Source organism: Triticum urartu, chromosome 3A, assembly GCF_056163025.1.
Source record: "Triticum urartu cultivar PI428250 chromosome 3A, HENAU_Tu73, whole genome shotgun sequence".
NCBI lineage: Eukaryota > Viridiplantae > Streptophyta > Magnoliopsida > Poales > Poaceae > Triticum > Triticum urartu.
This window is the reverse complement of record NC_141875.1, coordinates 392,648,325-392,672,902: the sequence shown is the minus strand read 5'-3', so window position 1 is coordinate 392,672,902 and position 24,578 is coordinate 392,648,325. Positions and strand designations below refer to the sequence as shown.

General features: G+C 46.3%; 2 protein-coding genes and 1 pseudogene across 2 annotated transcripts; 2 read left to right on the top strand and 1 right to left on the bottom strand.

Annotated features, from left to right (window-relative positions):
* The first annotated feature begins 7,204 nt into the window (after positions 1–7,204).
* Positions 7,205–9,197, top strand: LOC125544135 (thiamine phosphate phosphatase-like protein). The gene is made up of 4 exons (XM_048707715.2): positions 7,205–7,603; positions 7,693–7,814; positions 7,915–8,116; positions 8,479–9,197. Exons 1-4 carry the CDS (start codon positions 7,220–7,222, stop codon positions 8,830–8,832), a joined length of 1,062 nt encoding a protein of 353 aa, XP_048563672.1. The 5' UTR covers positions 7,205–7,219; the 3' UTR covers positions 8,833–9,197.
* A 109-nt stretch (positions 9,198–9,306) lies between these two features.
* Positions 9,307–14,159, bottom strand: LOC125544133 (pentatricopeptide repeat-containing protein At4g13650). The gene has a single exon (XM_048707714.2). It carries the CDS (start codon positions 11,767–11,769, stop codon positions 9,316–9,318), a length of 2,454 nt encoding a protein of 817 aa, XP_048563671.2. The 5' UTR covers positions 11,770–14,159; the 3' UTR covers positions 9,307–9,315.
* Positions 12,962–15,777, top strand: LOC125546841 (flotillin-like protein 2; annotated as a pseudogene).
* The last annotated feature ends 8,801 nt before the right edge of the window (positions 15,778–24,578 follow it).

Sequence of the window (24,578 nt, the reverse complement as noted above, 5' to 3'; positions counted from 1 at the left end):
CGAGGACGTCACAGAGCTTAACGTGTGCTGAACACGGAGGTGTCATACGTTCGGTACTCGGTCGATTGGATCGTGAAGAAGTTCGACTATATCAACCGCGTTAACAAACGCTTCCGTTTATGGTCTACGAGGGTACATAGACACACTCTCCCCTCTCGTTGCTATGCATCTCTGTGGATAGATCTTGCATGTGCGTAGAATTTTTTTTGTTTTACATGCAACATTCCCCAACAACCCTAGTTTGCAAATCTGGAACCCTAGAATTCCAGCAACGAAATTTGCTAATAGAGGGAGGGAGGCAGCTCACCTAGGGCCCGACTAGCACATTTGGCAGTAGCTCAATGAAATTTGCTCCAAATATGGCAACGATGAAATACTTTGTGATGAAATTGTTGTGTCCGCACAATCTTCCTCCTCGTAGCGGGTGCCCCCCTGCCACGCCGGCCAGCCATCATGACTAGCTCTGTCCACCACACCTTGTCCCCACCACTCCCTCGACACACCTTATCCCCACCACTCTTGATGTGACCCCATTTCTAGTCGCTAAAAATATGATTAACAAGGCCAGCCTGGGAAACTCTGAAAGGTATGTAATTCCTGCCAGACGCAATGAGGAAAAGAAACTGAAGGAAGCTACTGTTGTGCGTGGCAACGACAATAAAAGAGTGAATTGAGAGCCAATTTTGTACACAAGGACCAGACGTCCACACATATTTCTACTGGACATTGTTCGCATTGGTGCACCAGAGGACGTCGAGCTACTTTTCAAACATGCAAACACATTTACCTGCGCATGCAAGGAAAGAACTCTTGACCATAGGAGAAAGCTAGTTTTGTTTTGGATGTTTGTGATCAGCTTGCCAGATATTAAATTAGTTAAGTCTTGTTTAGTTAGATAACAAAAGAGTCTTTTGTTTTTTCTCTCTCTTATTATTTGGTCAAAGTACTCGGTTGTTAGATTGTTACGTGGGTGTTAGAGTCCAGGTTGGTTTCAAAGTCGGGAGAGAGTCGGGCTTATCCCATTGTCTCGTGCCTGCGTGCACGATAATATAAGGAGGCAGTTCCTCATGTAACAGGGAGATTGTTTTTGGCTGTTGAAATAGAAACCAGAAGCCGGGGTATCTTCCCTTGGCAACGAGTGATTTCGTGTGATCTTGTCAAGAAGCTTTAAGAATTGCTTTGTGTTTTTGGCGAGAAATTCGAGACGCCGTCTCTAATTTGCTGCTGATTCTTGGAGGATCGTCCACATACTTATTCATCAAGGTGTGCGTGTGTTTTCGTGATGATTGCATCTACAAGATCGAGAGCGTCACGTGACTCGGGTGATATTGTACCATGAAACATTGGAAAAATTATTCGCGCCATCATTTTTCTGTTGACGATCGCATCAAGTGGCATTCAGATCAAGGTTGATGACAGTAGAATTTTTCCTGCTATTTGATTCAATTGTTTGAAAGATGGTGAACTCGCAGCATGAGAAATATGATCGTGAGGAGGGCGATGAACTTCCGAAGGACCTGGAGATAAGTGATGACTTGTGTATCCATCTGATGTCGATCAAGGGAGCCAACAAGAAGCTTGGGACCAGGGTTGAGGAGTTGTCTGTAAATATTATGGGCGTCGAGGATAGGTTGAACGAGCGTTTGACTGCCAGCGAACGACAACGCACTAATAGTCTGCAGGTGATGACTGAGAATCTTAATCGGCTCACCGCAGCAGTTCAACGTCTTCAGGCGAGAGATGTGGCACCCCGACAGTCCCGCTCACCACGACAGCGTCATGACTGCGACAACGACGATGATGGTGATTTTTCTAAGGATTCTGGTGCCCGTGGAGGCTTACCTCACCGACCACAGCATGATGCTGGGGCTCACCGCCATGTTGGGCGGCGCCATGATTATGATGGCAATGGTGCCCACGAGGATGATGGTTTGGGTCGAATCAAGATAACCATACCTGAATTCTCGGGACGTTGTGCTGGCCGGGAAAAATATTTGGAATGGGAGATGCGCGTAAATCAAAATTTTGATGGTCATAACTACTCTGAAGAGAAGAAGGTTCGTGTTGCATCAATGAAATTTATAGAGTATGCTCTTATATGGTGGGATAATAAAAATCGTACTCACGAGCGACCAGCGACATGGGCTGGCATGAAGCGAATCATGAGGGAACGTTTTGTACCTTCTTATTACACACGCCAGCTTCACAATAGACTCTGGCGTCTGGTGCAAGGTACAAACTCAGTTGATGAGTACTATAAAGATATGCAAGTTTTAATGATCCGTACAGCTGTGCGTGAGTCTGCGGAGGCGACCATGGTACGTTTCTTTGAGGGGTTATAGGAAAATATTCTAGACCGTGTGGATTTAACGCAATATAATGATATTCATGAGTTTCTTCATCAAGCGGCGCGTGCTGAACGTTGGGTATTGGAGAAGCAAGCTTCAGAGACTCGTCCAACTTACAACAGTGGGCGACGTGGTTCTTCTCCTATTGATGGTGGGTCCAGTGCTAAACCGACTCCTTATAAGTCAGGAAGCATTGAACAGAGCAAAGTGGCGGTTGCACCAAAGGAGGTTTCTCAGGTTTCATCTAATGCAACTTCATCTCATCATCTAATATTATTTGCCACAAGTGTGGAGGATGTGGACACATGAAGCATGAATGTTCCAATCAACCAAGGGTTCTACTTCTTGATGCGGAATATATTTCAGAATCTGAAGATGAGACGCCTAAGTTAGATGATGGAATTGAAAGAGGTCATGGTGATACCATACTATGTTATCCTCAAGATAATCCTGATATGGAGAGTTTGCTAGCACATAAGGTCCAGCGAGATGACAAGACCATTGTTGAACAAGGACAGCGACGGAGTATTTTTCAAACTGCATGTACCATCAAGGGAGAAGTGTGCAAACTGATAATTGACGGCGGCAGTGCTAGCAACATGATTAGTAAGGATGTGGTGGAGTCTCTTTCATTGCCAACATGGGAGCACCCAAAACCATATTATATGAAGTGGATCAATGATGTGGGCAAAGTGAAGGTTACTCATAGGGTTAAGGTCCCTTTTTATGTTGATGGCTATGTGGATAAAGTGGAATGCGACGTTATGCCACTGCATGTTTGTCATTTTATTTTGGGGCGTTCATGGCAGCATGATGTTAATGCTCTTCATCATGGGTGAACAAATAGATACACTTTTATATATAAGGGTGAGTTCTATGCTATTATTCCTAAGGATGCAAAGAATATAAAGTGTACTGTTAAAATATTCAAGAACAAATCTCCAAGGTATAGGACGAAACCGAGAACAGTTTTCTTTCAAGAAAGGGAGGATGATGTGACCCTATTTCTGATCCTAAAAATATGATTAACAAGGCCAGTCCAGGAAACTCTGAAATGTATATAATTCCTGCCAGACACAATGAGGAAAAGAAACTGAAGGAAGCTACTATTGTGCGTGGCAACGACAATGAAAGAGTTGAATTGAGAGCCAATTTTGTACACAAGGACCAGACGTCTACACATATTTATACTGGACATTGTTCATGTTGATGCACGAAAGGACGTCGAGCTACTTTTCAAACATGCAAACACATTTACGTGCGCATGCAAAGAAAGAACTGTTGACCATACAGGAGAAAGCTAGTTTTGTTTTGGACGTTTGCAGCTTGCTGGACATTAAATTAGTTAAGTCTTGTTTAGTTAGATAAGAAAAGAGTCTTTTGTTTTTCCTCTCTCTTATTATTTGATCAAAGTACTCGGTTGTTAGTTTGTTACGATGGGTATTAGAGTTCAAGTCGGTTTCAAAGTCAGGAGAGAGTCGGGCTTATTCCATCGACCCGTGCCTGCGTGCACAATAATATAAGGAGGTCATTCCTCATGTAATGGGGAGATTATTTTTGGCTGTTGAAATAGAAACCAAAAATCAGGGTATCTTCCCTTGGCGACGAGTGATTTCGTGTGATCTTGTCAAGAAGCTTTAAGAATTGGTTTGTGTTTTTGGCGAGTGATTGGAGACGCCGTCTCTAATTTGCTGCTGATTCTTGGAGGATCGTCCACGTATTTCTTCATCAAGGTGTGCGTGTTGTTTTTGTGGTGATTGCATCTACAAGATCGCGAGCGCCACGTGGCTCAGGTGATATTGTACCGTGAAAGATTGGGAAAATTATTCACGCCATCGTTTTCTGTCGATGATCGCATCACTTGCCGATGGATCCGGAGCCGCCACCGCCACCATGCCCACCATGCCCGCGAGAAAAAGGAGAGGGATAGAGGGCGAGGGATGGGAGTGAGGGCCGGCCCAGTCGCTTCGGACAGAGGCATTAATGGTCGTTAATGGCGCGTCGTTACAGCTTTCGAACCGTGAGGGATTAGCCACGTCAAAATGCGCTCATAAAATGAATCAGTGTTTTTTGCGAACGTCAATTCTTTGGTTCGGTGCAAAATGACAAGTATTGTAAAGTGGTGGTTTTTCGCGAGTTGTGACACGAAAATGGTGATTCTGTGCATTTCACTCTCATTGAAAATACTATGGTTCAAGAGGAGTTTTCCAAGATCAACTTGACATTCAGCGGCTTGATAAATTTGAACACCCTGAAGGTAACATTCACACACGAGGAAGAAATTAAGAAGGCCCAAGTAAAGCATCCTAGCATAGAAGGGATCAAGCAGAAGGTCCAAAACGGAGAAACTAGAAATTTTGCTATGATGACCAAGGTATGCTTTGGTTCGGCACCCGGTTATGTGTACCTAAGCAAGCCAACTATAACTGCAAATACTTCAAGAAATGCATGAGTCCTTGTATTCCATCCACCCCGAAGGTACCAAGATATACCGAGACTTGAAAGAAATATTTGGCAAGGTATGTGAAAGGGCATTGTATCTTACATTTCTTCTTGCAATGTAGCAACAAAGTCAAAGATGAACACCAAAGGCGCCGATGGGTTGCTTCAACCCTTACAAGTCTCGCAATAGAAATGGTACAATGTCTGTATGGACTTTATCATCGGGTTACCCAAGTCATCCAAAGACCATGACTCCATATGAGTTATTATGCATGACTCACCAAAATGGCTCACTTTATTCTAGTGAAGACCACTTACTGGATAGAACAATTGTCTCAGATATACATGTCCAAAATCTTAAGCCCCCATAGAGTACCCAAGTCAATTGTATCATACTGAGGCTGACAGTTAACCTCAGCATTATGGCTCCGTCTCCTTTGGGTCTTGGGAACTAAACTAAGGCACAACACAATGGACCACCCTCAAACAGACGGGAAGGCGAAAAGAGTGAACCATATACTGGAAGGTATGCTTAGTTATTGTACATTGACTTATGGTGCTGAATGGGAAGAAAACTTGTTATATGCAATATTTTCCTACGACAACATTTACCATCTCACCATTCGAGGCATTTTATGGACACAGATGTCCTCCCCTCAATTTGTCCCAGACATGAGATGGTCAGTTCCAAGGTAGTTCCAAACCATTTGAAGTTTATTTTACCCAAGATTATTTCGGAGTAACGGTCAGCTCTTGAGTTGTTTACTCTTGCATTATTGACACGCTGGTTCACTCTTCGGGATACGAACTCCCTCAGTGCTTGTTTTCTTAAAGAAAGGTATTTTCCTATTATTGATTTGTTGCAAGTAAAATTGGTTAATGCATCATCACATATTTGGAGAGTTATTCTTGAGGGAAGACATATTCTTGCTCAGGGCCTGGTCCTGAGAATTATTGATGGACATCCCATTGACATTTGGAGGCACAATTGGCTCCCAAGGGATTATAATATGTGTCCTATCACTTAACTCTATGATAAACCCACCTTAGTTTGTTAGTGAACTCATTTATTATAATTTCGCGTCATGGTACCAGGAGAAGGTACAAGAGACATTTTTTTTGCCTATTCCTCTGTGCACCAGACATTTGTCACATGTTTTTTCATGGAGAACTTGACAAGAAGGAAAAAAATTATGTTCGTTCGTCCTATTGCATGTTGGTTGCAACAAAACATCATCGAGAGGCTTAGCTAGAAGGTAATGTTGATTCTTCAAAGTCTGAAAGGGACCAAAAAAACTTGGACAAGAATTTGGTTGGTTCAAATTCCTTCTAAGCTAAAAATGTGTCTGTCACGACAATCTCTACCTACGGCGGATCTCCTCCAACACCTAAGTATGTCTACAACGAACGCTTGTGAGTTATGCGTAGCTGAAGACTCGTGAAGACACTCACCTCTTGAATGTAACATGTCAAGGTGTGTGTGGGCTTTAGCGTATCCTAACTTGGTTGAAATCTTGAGCACCACTAGGGAGCCAGACGCGAGGAGATGGATATTCACTCTATTGGAAAGCCTGCCGCGTGATGATTTTCTTTTGCTTCCGGTGATGCTATGGGCTATCTCGCATGCTCTTCGAAAGGCACTTCATGAGGAGGAGTTTCAGAGCCCGGCTGCAACACATATGCATTCATACACCGCTATCTTTTTGATCTGGCTATATCGGTGTCTTCATCAGCCCCCTGCCAGGTGTTCGTTATGCTGAACCTTTTAAACCCATGGTGCATTGGATTCCACTATCTGCAGGCTTTGTAAAAGTCGATGGAGGAGTGGCCAACACTACCAACATGAGATTTATTAGCGTTGTGTGTAGAAATTTAGAGGGAGTGTATCTCAGTTCTTCGGCAATTTCTTTCTCTAGTATGATTGATCCTCCCATCCTTAAAGCATTGGCTTGCCGAGAAGCGCTCGCTCTAGCTTTAGATTTAATGCAGGCCACAACCCCCTATTGCAAGGGCGTTATTGATGACATCAACAAGGGCATAGGAGAAAGCTATGGTAATATCATTCACGAGATCAGTTTGTCGGCCTCTAATCTTCGAGCTGTATCTTCATCTTTGAAGGGAGAAAATCCGATATCAAGGCACATAGTCTAAGCATGATCTACGTCTTTCTAAAGGGTGCCACGTGTGGCTCGTTCAGCCTCCTGGCCACAATTGTATCCCCCATAAACATTGTCGATGTTCAATAGAGTGGAGTGTGTTTAGCCCACAAAAAAGGCTAGCCAAAGGAGGTGTAAACTTGCACAAAATTGTATCGGTCAACTCTTCTGATGGAATACTAATAAACTTTGCGATGAACCATCTTTATCGTGATGACAAAGCACCATGCAAAGGCGAAGGCAAAGGCAGCCAATCGAGTATAGACAACAGTTATGCTACGGCGAAGGGCGAACAAAGCGAATGGAAACACAAACACACGAGAGAGGTCACAAGTGGCGGTGTGGAAGCCTTCCCAGGTCATCAGCTGCCACACGGCTGTGGCTGCTATAAAAACACACCGAGAGTCCGAGACGCCGCCACCAACAAACAAACAGAAGCCACGCCGGAGTCTCGTATCGCAAACGTCGGAGGCAGGAAGCACCATCCGCCGTCTCTTCCCGGAGATGGCCGCTCCCGCCGCCGCCGCCGTGGTGGTGCTGTTCGACTTCGACAAGACCATCATCCAGTGGGATAGCGACGACTGGGTCATCACCAAGCTCGGCGCCGCCGACGCCTTCAACCGCCTGCGCCCCACCATGCGCTGGAACTCCCTCATGGTACGAACAGTCGAACACGATATGCCCAGACACCCGCCTAGACACGCATGGCGCTTCTCCCGGCTGAGTGGGGCCTTGATGTCTTCCAGGACAGGATGATGGGGGAGCTCCACGCGCAGGGGAGGTCGGCCGACGACATCCGCGAGTGCCTCAGGAGCGCGCCGCTCGACGCGCACGTCCTCTCCGCCATCCGGACGGCGTCGGCATTAGGGTATGAAATGGACCGATGCCGATTTGCCGATGTGTTCTTGATTTCCCCACGCGGCCGGGTGGTTGGATTGGATCTTGATGGTGGTAGGTGTGCGTCGCAGGTGTGATTTGAAGGTGGTGAGCGACGCCAACTCCTTCTTCATCGAGACCGTCCTGGAGCATCACGGCGTCCTCGGCTGCTTCTCTGAGATCAACACCAACCCCGCGCGCGTGGACGCCCAAGGGAGGCTCAGGATCTCGCCGTTCCATGATCCCACCAGCTCGCCCCATGGTTGCAGCCTGTGCCCTGACAACATGTGCAAGGTATGGACAGTAGGATGGCAGATCAGTTCACGTGTTAAAATCACAGATTCACTCGATGCACGTGGGTGATGGAGACAAAAGAAACAATTTATGTCACTCGGTATATATAACGATGTGTTCTGCATTTAGAGTCTTACTCCCTCCATTCCAAAATAGATGACTCAACTTTGTACTAACTTTAGTACAAATTTAGTATAAAGTTGGGTCATCTATTTTGGAACGGAAGGAGTATTAGGCATGATGTATTGTCAAACGATTGATAAAATATTGTGTGTGCTGAAACCTCAGTGCATTTACTCATCTGAAAAGTGGTGAAAACCGACCTTGCCACCCATGAACTAAAGTTTCACTTGCCATTGCAGGGCAAGATAATCCAGAGGATTCAAGGGACAGACAGTGCCAAGAACAAGCACTTCATCTACATCGGTGATGGGAAGGGGGATTACTGCCCCTCTCTTAAGCTAGGGGAAGGGGACTATGTCATGCCAAAGGAGAATTATCCCCTCTGGAGTCTCATCAGCAGCGATCCCCAGCTTATCAAAGCTGAGGTTCATCCATGGTCTAGTGGCGAGGAATTCGAAAGGATCCTGCTTAAGCTGGTGAACAAGCTGATCACCTCACATGCACAGGGGTCCCAATTGGACTACAAATGTGACATGAGCAATCCAATATCAACGGAAGTGGGTCACCATCAGACTCTCCCTATCCCAAATTGATCCGTAACCATATCCTAGCTCACGGTACAGGCAAGATTGCGTGACCATTTTCACATGCCTCACCAAGGAACTGTCCTCGGTCAGAATTCATCCTAGTATATGATGTAACAAATAATTGCACTGACTATGTCGGTGGATTTTCTGCACATTGCGTCTCTTATCAAACTGCAGGATAGCATATGTGATTAAATTTAGAATCAAGACTTGCCCATCAAACTCTACAGGCAAGTTCAGGGACCCAGCAGCATGTTTAAATGAGATAAAACAGTCAACAGTGTAACAGAGTGGTAGTGATCTGCTAATGCAGGTGTGGCATTTTCAGTAATCATATTTATAAACAGGATTTACCTTGGCACTTTGTATCAGCCTGCAGAACTAGCCATATCTACTTCAAACCAGCTCCTGGTCTCATAGTTTATGTATGGGCACGGCCCATGGTGGCATTTCAGATTGTGGGAACCGAATGCACGTTGTAACAAATTCTTAATATTTTGGACATCCATCTTGCGACAGGAATACATGAATCTGGCCATTGACTTCAATCCAGCTACACCCTGGTTCTTTTTTTACTCCATGATCTAGTAGCATATTCCTAAGTCTTGTAACATCACTCCACCTTCCTAAATCTGCATAAATGTTTGATAACAATACAGAAGAAGAAACATCCTGTGGATCTAACTCTAACAATCTTTCTGCTGCTCTCTCAGCAATCTCGATATTTCCATGTATCCTGCAAGCTCCCAAAATCGTCCTCCATATGGATGAATCCGGGATCAATGGCATCTGATTGATAAGAGATTCAGCCTCGGCTAGTCTTCCAGCCTTGGACAGAATATCAATCATGCAAGCATAGTGCTCCATCGTAGGAGTGATTCCATAGACACTACTCAGCAATTGAAAGTACTTCCTTCCCTCGTCAAGTAATCCTGCATGGCTACACGCTGAGAGAACACCTACAAATGTGATATCATCAGGCCTTTTCCCATCATCTACCATCCGTCTGAACGTGTCCAGTGCCTTGTACCCATGACCATGTTGAGAATAACCACAGATGAGTGTATTCCATGCAACTTGATCACATGTTTCTGACTCATAGAATAGCATCTCAGCATCCGTTATGTTCCCGCACTTCACATACATGTCAACTAGAGCACCAGAAACAACTGAGCTGTTCCAGCCAGACTTGATGGCCCATGAATGAAGTTGGAGCCCACTGCCTAAGGATGCCATATCAGAGGAAACACTCAATGAAACTGCTAGTGTAGCATCATTAGGCCTTTTGTTTTCTTGCAACATTGAACGGAAACATTCCATCACCTTCTCAGCTTCATCCGTTTTAGCATATCCTGACATAATCACTGTCCACGAGAAAGCATCTCTTTCTTCCAGTCGATCAAATACCAGGCACGCACTTGTAAAGCAGCCAGATTGCGCATACATGTCAAGTAGCATTCTTGAAACATCATTATCGCTTTGCAACCCACTTTTCAGAACACATGCATGAACCTGAGTGCCATACATCAGGTTCATCAAGCTAGTGCAGCATCTCAAAACACCAACATAAGTGTATTTGTTGGCTGAAAAGCCTTCGCACTTCATCTGCTTGAAAATCCTCAAACCCTGCTCACAGTTGCTTCCACTATAAAATCCGGAGAGAAATGTGTTCCATGAAAATGTGTCAGGCTCATGCATAAGATGAAAAGCAACTGTTGCATCTTGAGCAGCACCAACTTTCACATACATATTTAGAATGGAATCAGCCACTAATTTTGGCATAGCCAGCCCGCTTTTCACAACATACGCATGAGCACAGCGACAAAGGTTTGCATCACCAGTCTTTGATGCAACACCAGCAATGCCCACGAATGTATATTGGTTTGGTTTGACTCCCATGTCTGACATCTTTACGAAAAGATCAAATGCTTCCCAGGCCATACCATGTCGACCGAAAGAAGAGATCATGGCACTGCAATGCACCACATCAGGTTCATCTATCCTGATAAAGACTTGATAGGCCTCTTCAGCAGATAGACATCTCGAGTACATCTCAACAAGGCAATTGTTCAGCACGTTATCGGTTTCCAGCCCTCTCTTGACCACCAATGCATGAAGAGCCTGACCAGACTTTGCAAGGCCGAGTTCCACACAACACTTAAGAAGAGTAGGCACAGTATACTTGCTTATCTCATCACCAAATTCGGACAACTTATGGAAAACATGCATGGCCTTTCTGTAGTCGCCCTGCCGAGCATACTCAGTGAGCAGAGCATTCCATGACATGTCGCTTCGTTCGGGCAAGCCTAGCAACACGGTCTCAGCAGCGTCCACCTCCCCATGGATCGCGTAAGCTTGAACAAGGGACGAGCCAACGTAGGGATCATCCAGACCTTGCAACTTAACCACCTGACCATGCACCTGACGCGTAAACTCGGAGTGTGAGCTCATCACCGAGCAGGCCTTGAGCACCGAAGCGAGCGTGAACCCGTTAGGCGCAAGACCTTGTTGGTTCATCTGACAAAACAGGTCCAGAGCCTCCTCGGCATCTCCCGCGGCGGCGTAGGCGGATAAGAGGGCGGTCCAGGCAACGACGTCTCTGTGTGGCATTCCGTCGAACACCCTTCGTGCGTCCGCCAGGCGGCCACACTTGCAGTACGTGTTGAGGAGCGAGTCGAGGAGAAACGTGTCTGGCTGCCGCGCGGAGCGGAGCAGCCGCGCGTGGAGCTCCTGTCCGCAGCGGAGCGCTCGGCGGACGGCGCAGTCCTGCAGCGCCGCTGCGTGGGACCGGAGCTCATCGGCTTCAGGGAGGGGGCGCGAATTGGGGTGGGAAGGAGAAGAATGCGCTGCGGGTCGCGTCGGCCGTGGAGAGGTGCCGGTCGGCGACAAGGGAGGAGCGCGGTGGTAGGAGAATGGGCCGTGGAAAAGAGCGAGGGAAGACATGAATTTGGCCTGCGAGAAGGCAAAAGAGTAGAGTGGGCAGTGGCCACGAAGACGCTTACAGGCAAAGTTACCTAAGAAATTCACCAAATCTCTATTCCTAATATCTTATTCCTAATGTCTCAGTTGGTAGTCTCTGTTTCGGATTTATTTTTGTTCGTGGTTTTTTTGGTATCTTCTCTCACCTTCGCTGGGTTTTTTTCGTAGATTTTTTTTCGTCCCCTCCCCCTACTTTATCGGTTTATATTCGCCTCACACAACGAAAAAAACTGAACGGATCAGAACTTTTCATACTAACGCAAATTATTCAGTAATATCTTTATGTAAAAGAATCAATCACAATCAATCTCTAAAGATCAAATCTAAATTCATTAGTCTTCATAACGTTTGTTTCCTTGCGAATCACGTCCATAACTTTCTTTTTTTGTTTGGGCAGAAACTGTTTGGTAGCAGAGATTAGCAAGCTTCCTATGAGCGTACTAATAGGAAGTATTCTTTTTCTTGATGATTCGTTTCCATGCATGATGATAATAAATTAGGCCAACATTCATCAATATTTATCAACGTCATCAATCGTATCCATTCCTACCTTAAGGGAATCCGCTCACTACATCTTGTTTAAGGGGATCCGCTAGCTACTTCGCCGTTGCACGTTATTTTCATAAGCAACTCCCCTAAGAAAACACAGCGCCCTACCTCGACTTCCCTACCTGGCTGCCGCCGCCCACCGATCTCGCCGCCTCCCGGCGATCCCCTCCTCCCTCCCGCAGCTCGAACGACCCACTTTTTTGGCCACGAGCACTGCCTGCCTCTTCACCCATGCGTCGCCCCTCCTCTTCACCATAGCCACGAGCACCATCCGAGGCGGAGCCGCGGCGCCTCCACAGATGCGGCGGAGACACCATATTCAGTGGAGACGGCGGTGTAAATCTTGTCCCACTCTGCCCCTTCCCCTGGTTACCGGCCTGCTCCACCTCCCCTCTGCTTCGTGTGGATCTGCTCATGTGCAGCAGTAAACTTTATTTAGGTAGAACTATTCTTCTAGGCCTTTTTTTGTTACTTACAAATTAACTTTTTGAGCCAATGCTTACGGCATGAATTATTACCTAGAGTTCCTTAATCAATCTGCTTGTCCATCTTTTCATTTGGTTCAATTACTATCAGCAAGAACGCATTGTGAAACCGTTAGCTTATAATGTGTGCTCTTCCTGTAATAATAACATTTGCAATATAAGAGCTGAGGCACACCCATGCATCAGGATGATGTGCACCACGTGGGAAGTAATACTAATATGGCCTAAGTGGATAATGAAATATCCAAAGATACACTTGACTGGATCAACTTTTTTCTCTGAAATTGTTCCTCATGATGCGCGGATGTAGATGCTATATTTTTAAAATTTCAAATCACCTATGCATGCCAACGTGATTCTTATCCTTTTCGTTAGACATTGTGTTCCCATCAATCCATCCATGCATCGAACCAATTTTTTTTACTCTGTTCAGGTTGCAATTACGAACGAGTAGCATATGTATGCACTGAACTACTTGCATAAGACAGTGAAATGCTTTTTACTCGCGTGGGTGGAATTTTGGAATAGAGAAAGAACATACAACAGAAATCACGTAATTAATTGATTACATAAATCGAGATCACGTAAAACAAGTTTGATAGGTTCGTTGCATCGCACAGGCATTTTTTTATATGTACTAACAGGTTCTATTTATTTCCTTTGATCGGTCAACACTCCTATGTCCTATGTAGGTAAGAAGGAAAGAAAACCTAACGGTACATCCGGCAAAACAGTCAACGGCGAGCTTCATCGCCGCGTACGCGTCGTAGTACCTGGCCATCACCGGCTGGGGCATCGAGGACTTAGCCGGTGAAGAAGGTGTGGGTATTGGTAGAGCTCCAAGAAGCTGCCCTTCGTCCTGCCCGCCGTCTTCACCATCGGTCCCCGGGTGACCACCCTGGAACTCGGCAACGCTACCAAGGCGACACGGTCCGGGTTGGTTCGGTCCCTCATTGAGCCACCATTTGGACCGGCCAACCACCACCAGCGTCAACGTGCTGGGGCAACGGCGAGGTGGGCTGCGTGTGCGGGTGCTGTGGCGAGGTGGTGGACATGCGGGAGCGCCAGCGATGAGGTCGGTGATGTGTCGCGGCAAGTGTGCGGCTGTTAGCCATGAACCTTCCGTAGCAGTTTTTTTTTCATGAGCCCATGTTTTTTTGTGTTCGGGCCTTGCCATAATTAGCGGATTAACCATGAAAAAAAACATGACATTTAGTTTGTTGTCAAATGATGCCGTGATTTTTGGATCAAGCCATGTTTCTCATGTACTTCCTATTTCCTGTTCGACTGAATAGAAGTGCAGAAAGTGAACACACCAACACAACTGAAAGCAGTCATATTCAGTTATAGAGGTATACATTTATACAAGATATACACAGGCAGGTGCGGCCAGTAACCCAACTAACTCCTGAGCTGACCTTGCTAATCCTTTACTCGCGATAAAGACACAGACGATAAGGAAAGGTTGTTACGGAGAGAGCAGTGGGAGAGAGAGAATCACGTGGTGGCAGGTGGACCTGAACATGTGCTTCAACAAAGAAAACGACAGCGTAGGATCATGGTGCGTGATTGTAAGCGGAGGTTATTAAATCTCACGCGGAAATCACGGCTGAGCGATTCTCGCACGATCCGAAGTTCACACCCAATCGACCGTTTTCCCCAGTTGATGGCCTGCATGTGTGTTGTGCTAAAATGGTCGCTGCCATGGCAGCGAAACCCGCAGCTAGAACGCTGCCAGCACCAAGTTGAGAACTCGAGATCGTCAGTGGTGCATGCACGACAGCGATGGCGAGAGGCTATGGTGCATGGGGAGGAGAGAAAAGAAGGAGAGGGGAAGCTTGGGGACATGGTAATTTACCCGGGGGCAGCCGGTCGGCATGCTGAGAATGAATGGCGGCGGCAGTGACATTTTTTCTTAGTCCTCTTGGTCGGACCGGTTGAAGACCAGACCGGATCGGACCGACAATTTTCCAGGCAGATTTTAGCAGACCAGATCATCTGTTTTCTCTAACAAGCCAGGACCGAGCGTGTCAAACACTGATTGAGCCACGAGCGGTACGTCCAGCCCTGCCCACCGTCGAAGTGAAGCTCCTACTCCACGTGAAGTTGATCGCGCTGTTGCACTCGTACGGTAGGAGCCACGGGCATGACATGGTGAAGGGCTAAAGGGCTGATCGAGGATGAGACCCGGATGCTGGTGGCGCAGCTGACCATGGACGAGATCTTCACCTGCACCAAAAAGTTCAAGCAGGAGGTGTTCAGTAGTGTGCAGAAGGAGCCGGACCAATTCGGCCTCTTCATCTACAATGCCACCGTGAAGCAGCTGGTGGACGTGCCGGGGCATGAGTACTTCTCCTACCTCGGCGAGAAGACACAACAGGAGGCAACGAGCAGGGCCAAGGTGGATGTTTGTGGAGCGGGATGGCCTCACGTGCCAGAACGCCGCCAAGGTGGACGCCGAGAACAAGGTGCTCTCTGTGCAGCAGCAGGGCGAGGCGCTCAAGGAGAAGGCCAAGGGCAAGGCGGAGGTGCGGGTGTTTGAGAACACTAGGAAGGCCGACAACGCCGCCTCAGACCGACCTCGCCATGAAGTGGAAGGCTGGGACTGGCATGCCAAGGTCGCCGAGGTTGAGGCTGCCAAGGCTGTCGCCATCCGCGATGCCGAGTTGCAGATGGAGGTTAAGATGAAGAACGTGCTCTGCCAAATTGACAAGCTCAAGGTCGAGCAGCTCAGCAAGTCCACAGTACACTACGACACACAGGTTGGTTATGCAATAAGCATGTATAAAAATATAGTACTAGGGACAAGAGAAATTCATACTTATTGACCTCAGCATTTTATATTTTGTAGGTTCAAGAATCGAACACGCTCTTCTACAGCTGCTAGAAGGCGGCGGATACGACATTGTATAAGGAGATGAAGGCGGCGGTGAGGTGAAGCGGCCAAGCAGAAACACATGCATGTCTCGATATGGGAGGAAAGGGAGGGAGATAAGGTGAGGGTTAGCGGTGCAACATGCCACACGAGGAAAGGGGTGAAGAGATGACCTTGAGGAGGGAAGTGAGCTCGGTCCATGGCATGGGTCAGAGTAGAGGAAGGTTGATCCATGGTTTGGCCAAAGGGGTGATGAGCGAGGGAGAAGTAGAAGGCCCCCTCTCATATCTTGGTGCGCGAGCAAGTCTGTCGAGGTGGAAGAAGAGAGTGAGTGGTGCGGAGAGGGAGTGGATAGAGCGCGGTTGTTCGGGAGAGGACAGCAAGTCGTATAGGAGGGGTATAATAGGAATATCATAAAAATAAAGCTTTATTTATACTTGTACACTATATATATTTAGAATAACATAAAATATTTTCTCAATAAATTACTTAAAAATATCCAAGAAATTACGGATGACCGACTATCATTATGTAAAGGGGGAATCCGTTCTTTGCTCGTGGAGAAATGTAACATAGTTTTTTATGGGCAATATACCACATACCCTAAATAGTAGGTATTCGTGAGAATAACCATCAACATGTGATTTAGAGGTGAGACTAAAATTATTAAAATTGGGATGCCACTCAATCTACTAGAAACTGCTCATTTCTTGGATTTGTCCAATGAATATATATTTTCCATACCACCATCATAAAAAAAATTATTCTAATCTTTGTTTATATTAGAATACCTTTGTAGGTCATAAAAACTGATGAATTTGATTGTGCTTCGGAGATGTCGACTGACAAAGACCCTGATGTAACGATGATGGAGGGGGCTAAGAATTCAACGAGTTTTACACAACCAAAAGAGGTGCATGCAATAATTGTTCTTCTTCGTATGTATGTTGCACATGATATAATACTCAAAAGGTATATTTCTATATATATTTAATTTTGTAGAATATGAGAGAGATGGAGATGGATTATGTCGGGGTTCAAAAAGAAACCCATTCAGAGGGTTTTTGGGGCGACGTCATTGGAAGGGGACAAAAATTCACCATGTTTTATACAACAAAAAGATGTGCAAGTGATGATATCCCACAACAACGACACACTCAAAATAAAGCAAACCGGCTGGAATTACGATAAATGTTTATGGCAACATTTATTTCCAACTGGTATTCCGATGAGTAAGTTCAATGATGTTCACATAACTCAAGAAAAATATTTCAAAAGCCCGTAGCAACGCACGGACATTCTACTAGTGCTTATTAGTGCAACACCACGTCTAAGAAATTGCCTATGTTTTGTTTTGTTTTCAGAGAGAAAGAAAACTGACTACTACGTCCAATATACATTTGGCGCGTAAAAACTCTGACACTGTAAAGTACGTCGGATCTTGATCGTACGCATAGCAATTACTCGCTGTAGTATGGCAATTTTGCTGACAATCTTTTACACTACACGGCAATTTTTACTTAGAACATGGCAAATCTTACACAACAACAATAATAAATCTTACACCACATCATGGCTGCTTTATTGCTCAAATAGTGCTTACACCATCAATCAACAAGGATAAAATCAAACTAGGACATCAGACAAAATATCTGTTTTGGCATGGCAAATGTTGACGTTTGCTGTCAAATGCTAAATACTCCCTCCGTCCCATAATGTAGTGTTGGAAATATGCCCTAGAGGCAATAATAAAATGGTTATTATTATATTTCCTTGTTCATGATAATTGTCTATTGTTCATGCTATAATTGTGTTATCCGGAAATCGTAATACATGTGTGAATACATAGACCACAACACGTCCCTAGTGAGCCTCTAGTTGACTAGCTTGTTGATCAAAAGATAGTCATGGTTTCCTGACTATGGACATTAGATGTCATTGATAACGGGATCACATCATTAGGGGAATGATGTGATGGACAAGACCCAATCCTAAGCATAGCTCAAAGATCGTGTAGTTCGTTTGCTAGAGCTTTTCCGAATGTCAAGTATCATTTCCTTAGACCATGATATTGTGCAACTCCCGGATACCGTAGGAGTGCTTTGGGTGTGCCAAACGTCACAACGTAACTGGGTGACTATAAAGGTGCACTACGGGTATCTCCGAAAGTGTCTGTTGGAATCGAGACTGGGATTTGTCACTCCGTATGACGGAGAGGTATCTCTGGGCCCACTCGGTAATGCCTCATCATAATGAACTCAATGTGACCAAGTGGTTGATCACGGGATCATGCATTACGGTACGAGTAAAGTGACTTGCTGGTAACGAGATTGAACGAGGTATTGGGATACCGACAATCGAGTCTTAACGTACCGATTGACAAAGGGAATTGTATACGGGATTGATTGAATCCTCGACATCGTGGTTCATCCGATGAGATCGTCGTGGAACATGTGGGAGCCAACATGGGTATCCAGATCCCGCTGTTGGTTATTGACCGGAGAGTCGTCTTGGTCATGTCTACGTGTCTCCCGAACCCGTAGGGTCTACACACTTAAGGTTCGGTGACGCTAGGGTTGAAGAGATATTAGTATGCGGTAACCCAAAAGTTGTTTGGAGTCCCAGATGAGATCCCGGACGTCACGAGGAGTTCCGGAATGGTCCAGAGGTGAAGAATTATATATAGGAAGTCCAGTTTCGGCCATCGGGAAAGTTTCGGGGGTCACCGGTATTGTACCGGGACCACCGAAAGGGTCCCGGGGGTCCACCAGGTGGGGCCACCTATCCTGGAGGGCCCCATGGGCTGAAGTGGGGAAGGGAACCAGCCCCTGGTGGGCTGGTGCGCCCCCTTGGGCCTCCCCCTGCGCCTAGGGTTGGAAACCCTAGGGGTGGGGGCGCCCCACTTGGCTTGGGGGGGAAGCCACCCCCTTGACCGCCCCCCCCTTGAGATCCAATCTCTAGGGCCGGTGCCCCCCTAGGGGCCCTATATATAGTGGGGGGAGGGAGGGAAGCCGCACCAAGTCCCTGGCCCCCTCCCTCTCCCCTCGTAACACCTCTCTCTCTCTCTCTCTCTCGTTGGAGCTTGGCGAAGCCCTGCCGAGATCACCGCTGCTTCCACCACCACGCCGTCGTGCTGCTGGATCTCCATCAACCTCTCCTTCCCCTTGCTGGATCAAGAAGGAGGAGACGTCTTCCCAACCGTACGTGTGTTGAACGCGGAGGTGCCGTCCGTTCGGCGCTAGGTCATCGGTGATTTGGATCACGACGAGTACGACTCCATCAACCCCGTTCTCTTGAACGCTTCCGCTCGCGATTGAAAGAACATGCGGTGCCCCCATGTTTGGTTTTGGTAATTGATGACAATCTCTATGGACTAATGGTTTCCTTGAGTTATATTTGAAGGTTTTGTCCATAGGCTTTTCTTGGAGTACATGTGTTGGTTTCAAGGAGAGTTTGTGTCGACCAAGGTGCTATTCAAGGAATTACCTAAAGATTGGTCTTGTGAGAGGTTGATCAAGACTAAGTTAAAGAGTGAATCAAGATGATCAACCCACAAAGCATAGAAGATATACCGAGAGGGATCAAGTGATCCCATGGTATGGTAAGCATTGTCAATTATGCTTTGTGTACTAACCCATGGTCTTCGTGAGGGTTCTTTGTGGGGTTAGGTTGCAGTGTGCAAGTTCAAGTGGAGCACCACGAAGAGATCAAATGCTTGAAGCTTGTTGTCCTTTGTGGTGACAATGGACCTGTGAAGATGTGCGGAAGAGTAGCTCGCCCATAGTAGAGTATGGGGGAGCAATCAACTAGTCTTCATCGACTCAACACAATCAAGAAAGGTTGCGGTGCAAGTTCAAGTGGAGCATCACGAAGAGATCAAATGCTTGAAGCTTGCCGTCCATTGTGGTGACAATGGACTTGTGAAGATGTGCGGAAGAAAGGCTCACCCATAGTGGAGTATGGGGGAGCAATCAACTAGTCTTCATCGAGCCAACACAATCAAGAAAGGTGGTCCAACTTGAGGGAGTCAAGTTCGTTGTCATCTAGCTCAAGTGGACCATGTGCAAGGCAAAGGTTTGCCCTTGATAGGTTTTCTATTTTACCGGTCTCATGATGGTAGTTGGGAGACCGGGTTATAGGATCGATTGCCATACTATCAAGGGGGGCTCTCAATGAGTAGCTTGATCGTTTCGTTCATTGAGAGCTCAAACCATTGCATCCTTGCATCATCTTTCTTGGTTCTTGTTTGGTTCTCTTTGTGAGTCTTAGAGCTTACGGTCATCTTGTTGACAAGCTTGAGTTCATCAAAAACGGAGTTCGCTTGCCTCTTCTATGATGTTTTCGATGTTGGAGGTTTTGCCAGTTCTTCTCGGTTGGAGGTTTCACTCCTCTTTTTGTTAGGCATACCTCCCCTGCCTCTTCTTACTACGCTGTTTTGATGCTACTCGTCGTCTTGTTTCCAACAAGCTTGAGTTTGCTCAATTCGGAGCTCATATGCAGAAGTTATGGCAGTTCTGGTTTTCTTGAGTGTGGTTTTTGTCAGGGTCCTAGCGGTAGTACCGTGGTACCCAGCGGTAGTACCGCTGAGGAGTCACAAGCGGCAGTACCGCTCCGCAGCGGTAGTACCGATGGTGACTCCGCAGCAGTACTACCGTTGGCTTACCAGGTCCCTACCGCGTCTATTCGAGGGGTCTTTTTCTGTGTCGGATTGTGCGGTACCTCGCTGCGGCAGTAGTGCGGCAGTACCGCTCCTTAGTGGCAGTACCGCCCTTCCTCCGCGGTAGTACCGCCCGGTTCCCTCTTTCCCTTTCTCCTTCGTTCTGCGCGGCAGTACCGCCGAAGGGAGCGGTAGTACCGCTTAACCCAGCGGTAGTACCGCTGTCTCCTGCGGTACTACCGCCCCAAGGTTCATGTTTTGTTGCTCCTTTTCCCTGTTTCTTCTGCCTGAGTGGTAGTACCGCTCGTGGAGCGGTAGTACCGCTCGTGTGCGGGCTGAGCACATAACGGTTGGATTTTTCCCCTCCTATAAAAGGGGGTCTTCTTCCCCAATGAACCTTATCCTTTGAGCTCGTGTTCTTCCTCCATTGTTGACCTTCTTCGAGCTTGCTAACTCTCGATCCCTCCATGGATTCTTGCTAGTTTTTGAGGGAAAAGAGAGAGGAGATCTAGATCCACATTTCCACCAATCACTTTCTCCTCTATGTGAGGGGAACCCCTTGGATCTAGATCTTGGAGTTCTTGGTGTTCTCTTTCTTGTTCTTCCTCTCATTTTCCTCCCTAGCATTAGTTGCTTCGGTGGGATTTGAGAGAGAAGGACTTGGGCACTCCTTGTGCCCTTGCCATTGCATTTGGTGCATCGGTTTGAGTTCTCCACGTGATACGTGGAAGTTACAAGTTGAGAAGCTTATTACTCTTGGGTGCTTGGTACCCTTGAGCTTGTTCCTCTTGGGTGCTTGGGCGCCCTACACGGTTGTTGGTGTTCGGAGCTCAATCATTGTGGTGCAAAGCTCCGGGCAAGCGTCGGGGTCTCCAATTAGGTTGTGGAGATCGCCCCGAGCAATTTGACGGGTACCAGTGACCGCCCCCAAGGGTTGCCAAAGTGTACGGGTTCGGTGACCGCCCCCAAGGGTTGCCATTTGTACGGGTTCGGTGACCGCCCTCAAGGGTCCCTTAGTGGAATCACGGCATCTTGCATTGTGCGAGAGCGTGAGGAGATTACGGTGCCCCTAGTGGCTTCTTGGGAAGCATTGTGCCTCCACACCGCTCCAAATGGAGATTAGCATCCGCAAGGGTGTGAACTTCGGGATACATCGTCGTCTCCTCGTGCCTCGGTTATCTCTTACCCGAGCCCTTTACTTATGCACTTTACTTTGTGATAGCCATATTGTTTCTTGTCATATATCTTGCTATCACATAGTTGCTTATCTTTCTTAGCATAAGTTGTTGGTGCACATAGGTGAGCCTAGTTGTTTTAGGTTTTGTGCTTGGCAAATTAACCGCTAGGTTTATTCCGCATTTGTTCAAGCCTAAACCGTAATTATTTTAAAACGCCTATTCACCCCCCCCTCTAGGCGACATCCACGATCTTTCAGCGATCTACAAGGGTATGTAGATGCACTCCCCTTTCCCTCGTTGCTAGATAACTCCATAGATTGATCTTGATGATGCGTAGAAAATTTTAAATTCTGCTACATTCCCCAACAGTGGCATCATGAGCTAGGTCTATGCGTAGTTTCTATGCACGAGTAGAACACAAAGCAGTTGTGGGCGTCAATATTGTCAATTTACTTGCCGTTACTAGTCTTATCTTGATTCGGCGGCATCGTGGGATGAAGCGGCCCGGACCGACCTTACACGTATGCTTACGTGAGACTGGTTCCACCGACTGACATGCACTAGTTGCATAAGGTGGCTAGCGGGTGTCTGTCTCTCCCACTTTAGTCGAATCGGATTCGATGAAAAGGGTCCTTATGAAGGGTAAATTGAAATTGGCATATCACGTTGTGGTTTTGGCGTAGGTAAGAAACGTTCTTGCTAAGAAACATATAGCAGCCACGTAAAAATTTGCAACAACAATTAGAGGACGTCTAACTTGTTTTTGCAGCATGTGCCGTGTGATGTGATATGGCCAAAAAGGATGTGATGAATGATATATGTGATGTATGAGATTGATCATGTTCTTGTAATAGGAATCATGACTTGCATGTCGATGAGTATGACAACCGGCAGGAGCCATAGGAGTTGTCTTAATTTATTTATGACATGTGTGTCAACATATAACGTCATGTAATTACTTTACTTTATTGCTAAACCGTTAGCCATAGTAGTAGAAGTAATAGATGACGAGACAACTTCATGAAGACACGATGATGGATATCATGATGATGGAGATCATGGTGTCATGCCGGTGACGACGATGATCATGGTGCCCCGAAGATGGAGATCATAAGGAGCAAAATGATATTGGCCATATCATGTCACTATTTGATTACATGTGATGTTTATCATGTTTTACATCTTATTTGCTTAGAACGACGGTAGCTTAAATAAGATGATCCCTCGCAATAATTTCAAGAAAATGTTCCCCCTAACTGTGCACCGTTGCGAAGGTTCATTGTTTCGAAGCACCACGTGATGATCGGGTGTGATAGATTCTAACGTTCGAATACAACGGGTGTAAGCCAGATTTACACACGCAATACACTTAGGTTGACTTGACGAGCCTAGCATGTACATGCATGGCCTCGGAACACGGAAGACCGAAAGGTCGAGCATGAGTCGTATAGAAGATACGATCAACATGAAGATGTTCACCGATGTTGACTAGTCCGTCTCACGTGATGATCGAACACGGCCTAGTTGACTCGGATCATGTTTCACTTAGATGACTGGAGGGATGTCTATATGAGTGGGAGTTCATTGAATAATTTGATTAGATGAACTTAATTATCATGAACTTAGTCTAAAATCTTTACAATGTGTCTTGTAGATCAGATGGCCCACGCTAATATTTCCCTCGACTTCAACGCGTTCCTAGAGAAAACCAAGCTGAAAGATGATGGCAGCAACTATACGGACTGGGTCCGGAACCTGAGGATCATCCTCATAGCTGCCAAGAAAGATTATGTCCTAGAAGCACCGCTAGGTGACGCACCCATCCCAGAGAACCAAGACGTTATGAACGCTTGGCAGTCACGTGCTGATGATTACTCCCTCGTTCAGTGCGGCATGCTTTATAACATATGAGATGTTCGAAGAGCTGAAAATGGTTTTCCAAGCTCATGCCCGGGTCGAGAGATATGAAGTCTCTGACAAGTTCTTCAGTTGTAAGATGGAGGAAAATAGTTCTGTCAGTGAGCACATACTCAAAATGTATGGGTTGCACAACCGCTTGACTCAGCTAGGAGTTAATCTCCCGGATGACGCGGTCATTGACAGAATCCTTCAGTCGCTTCCACCGAGCTACAAGAGCTTTGTGATGAACTTCAATATGCAGGGGATGGAAAAGACCATTCCTGAGGTATATTCAATGTTGAAATCAGCGGAGGTGGAGATCAAAAAGGAACATCAAGTGTTGATGGTGAATAAAACCACTAAGTTTAAGAAAGGCAAGGGTAAGAAGAACTTCAAGAAGGATGGCAAGGGGGTTGCCGCGGTAAGCAAGCTGCCGGGAAGAAGCCAAAGAATGGACCCAAGCCCGAGACTGAGTGTTTTTATTGCAAGGGAAGTGGTCACTGGAAGCGGAACTGCCCCAAATACTTAGCGGACAAGAAGGCCGGCAACACTAAAGGTATATGTGATATACATGTAATTGATGTGTACCTTACCAGTACTCGTAGTAGCTCCTGGGTATTTGATACCGGTGCGGTTGCTCGCATTTCTAACTCAAAGCAGGAGCTGCGGAATAAGCGGATACTGGCGAAGGACGAGGTGACGATGCGCGTCGGGAATGGTTCCAAGGTCGATGTGATCGCCGTCGGCACGCTACCTCTGCATTTACCTCCGGGATTAGTTTTAAACCTCAATAATTGTTATTTAGTGCCAGCTTTGAGCATGAACATTGTATCAGGATCTCGTTTAATTCGAGATGGCTACTCATTTAAATCCGAGAATAATGGTTGTTCTATTTATATGAGATATATGTTTTATGGTCATGCCCCGCTGGTGAATGATTTATTCTTAATGAATCTCGAGCGTAATGTTACACATATTCATAGTGTGAGTACCAAAAGATGTAAGGTTGATAATGATAGTCCCACATACTTGTGGCACTGCCGCCTTGGTCACATAGGTGTCAAACGCATGAAGAATCTCCATGCAGATGGACTTTTGGAGTCTCTTGATTACGAATCATTTGACACGTG

What these genes read in the sequence shown, in the direction of transcription:
- LOC125544135 (XM_048707715.2), top strand. Translation starts at nt 7,220, where the DNA reads ATGCTACGGCGAAGGGCGAACAAAGCGAATGGAAACACAAACACACGA. An exon ending in TGCGCTGGAACTCCCTCATG is followed by an intron (nt 7,604 to 7,692) that starts GTACGAACAGTC and finishes GATGTCTTCCAG; the next exon opens with GACAGGATGATGGGGGAGCT. An exon ending in GCCCTGACAACATGTGCAAG is followed by an intron (nt 8,117 to 8,478) that starts GTATGGACAGTA and finishes TTGCCATTGCAG; the next exon opens with GGCAAGATAATCCAGAGGAT.
- LOC125544133 (XM_048707714.2), bottom strand. Translation starts at nt 11,769, where the DNA reads ATGTCTTCCCTCGCTCTTTTCCACGGCCCATTCTCCTACCACCGCGCT.